Source organism: Oncorhynchus clarkii, chromosome 16, assembly GCF_045791955.1.
Source record: "Oncorhynchus clarkii lewisi isolate Uvic-CL-2024 chromosome 16, UVic_Ocla_1.0, whole genome shotgun sequence".
Lineage (NCBI taxonomy): Eukaryota > Metazoa > Chordata > Actinopteri > Salmoniformes > Salmonidae > Oncorhynchus > Oncorhynchus clarkii.
Window position 1 is genome coordinate 35852030 of NC_092162.1, and position 1685 is coordinate 35853714.

General features: G+C 43.4%; 1 protein-coding gene across 1 annotated transcript; it reads right to left on the bottom strand.

The window, feature by feature from the left end:
* Positions 1-260: 260 nt before the first annotated feature.
* Positions 261-1350, bottom strand: LOC139367577 (transcription factor HES-2-like). Its single transcript, XM_071105831.1, has 3 exons — positions 1261-1350; positions 963-1146; positions 261-842 (listed from the first exon to the last, which is right to left on the bottom strand). Exons 1-3 carry the CDS (start codon positions 1348-1350, stop codon positions 526-528), a joined length of 591 nt encoding a protein of 196 aa, XP_070961932.1. The 3' UTR covers positions 261-525.
* Between the last annotated feature and the right edge of the window lie 335 nt (positions 1351-1685).

The following is a 1685-nucleotide window of genomic DNA, read 5'->3' on the forward strand; positions in this document are numbered from 1 at the left end:
CACATGTTCAATCCAATGTTTCATGTTGTTGGAATAACGTTACCAATACTGAGAAAATACAACAAAACAGTTTATTTCTTTTTTATAATGAGCTTTTATTGAAAGTATATGATCAATGACAAAATCGTTTGTGTCATAAGACACATAAACTAAATTGTGTTCTCATAAAATAAATAATACGTTACTATAACACACAGTGTTTACAGTCTACTCCTTTGCACAGACCAAAAGTACTTAAGTCAATAGCGCAAACCTCAAACAAAATAACCCTTGGGGTTTTACAATTGTGTTGTCTACAACCCAAATCTTGGAAATCCCAAAGAGGATTGCATTTAGCCTAACAAAGATCATAGAATTTGTCTGCTCATAAAGTCTGTGCTCATCTGATTTGTCTGTGAATAAATAAATGCATTACTAGTCAAACGTGAAATAACTCCCTCATCTCTTCCAGTTAATATCTACATCTAACAGCGTTTATATATATATATCACAAAACAATGTTCGCTAAGGGAGCGTCTGTCTAATCTACCAGGGTCTCCACATGTTAGCATTGATAGTTTGTGGCACTGGCTGGGGCAGGTTGGGAAGCGAGTTCGAGTGGTTCTCGATTCTGGAGCCAACGTTGGCTTTGAGGCTCAGGAGTCTCTGCTGAATCTGGGGGAAAGCCCTGGAGCTCTGGGCGCAACAGTTCTGACAAGCTGGGTCGACGGACGCAGACATGGCCTGCTGGATGAAGTCGTTCACCCGCTGACACGAGTCTTTGTCCAGGTTCGTTTTGGGGATCAGAGCGGTGACGCGCTGCAGGCAGGCTTTGTACCCTTCTTTGTAGCTGTCTGATGAACCTGGGGGAAAAAATAGGCGAAAGTTTAGTTTAATGACCCAATGACAAATGTGCAACATATTCATACAACACGGTACACATACACAACATGATAGAATTAGCTTTCTGAAATAATACTGACTTTTGACTGAAGATGAAGGGAGATCTCGGAGGAATCGGACGGTCATCTCCAGAATATTGGCTTTCTCAAGCTTCGAGTATGGAGCGTTGTCTTTGCCGACCAGAGGGAGGATTAGAGTCTTCAATTGACCGAGGCTGTCGTTGATGCGTGCGCGCCTTTTCTTTTCCAACAAAGGCTTTAGTGTCTGGAAGAAGCGATAAAAAGCCATTAGTAACTCGAAAAGGGTATATAGCATTGAACGAAAGCTACAGTATAGCGAGTTGAATGATAAACACATTTGACTCTTAGTTTCTCTTACCTTTCTCAGTTCGTTCGCTTCTTTCCTCTGGGCCACCGTGGACCTTGAGGGGACAAGCTGGGTAGTCTCAGGAGTGATTCTTGGAGTCATGTCTTTAGCTAGAAGTTGTGCTTTTAGGAGAGAGGCGATGTGCTCTTTGCGAGGTGGTGAGCTGCTGTGTGCTGAGCGGAGGGAGAGCGCTGTATTTATGCGAGTTTCGCGCGTCGAGGGGGGGACCTCCATCCATTGTCTTGGAGTCTTGACGCAGGTGACTATGCCTTTGGGACAGCAACACATGCACTCGACTTGACCATCTGGCCTGTGGGGATATAGGATTGACATTTGGCTTCCACAACTGGCATGTCTCACTGGTGGTATTGCATTTTGTGGTAGCTATAACTTTAAAAATATTGAAAGTTTCTTTCATTCATTCATGTGCACCGTCT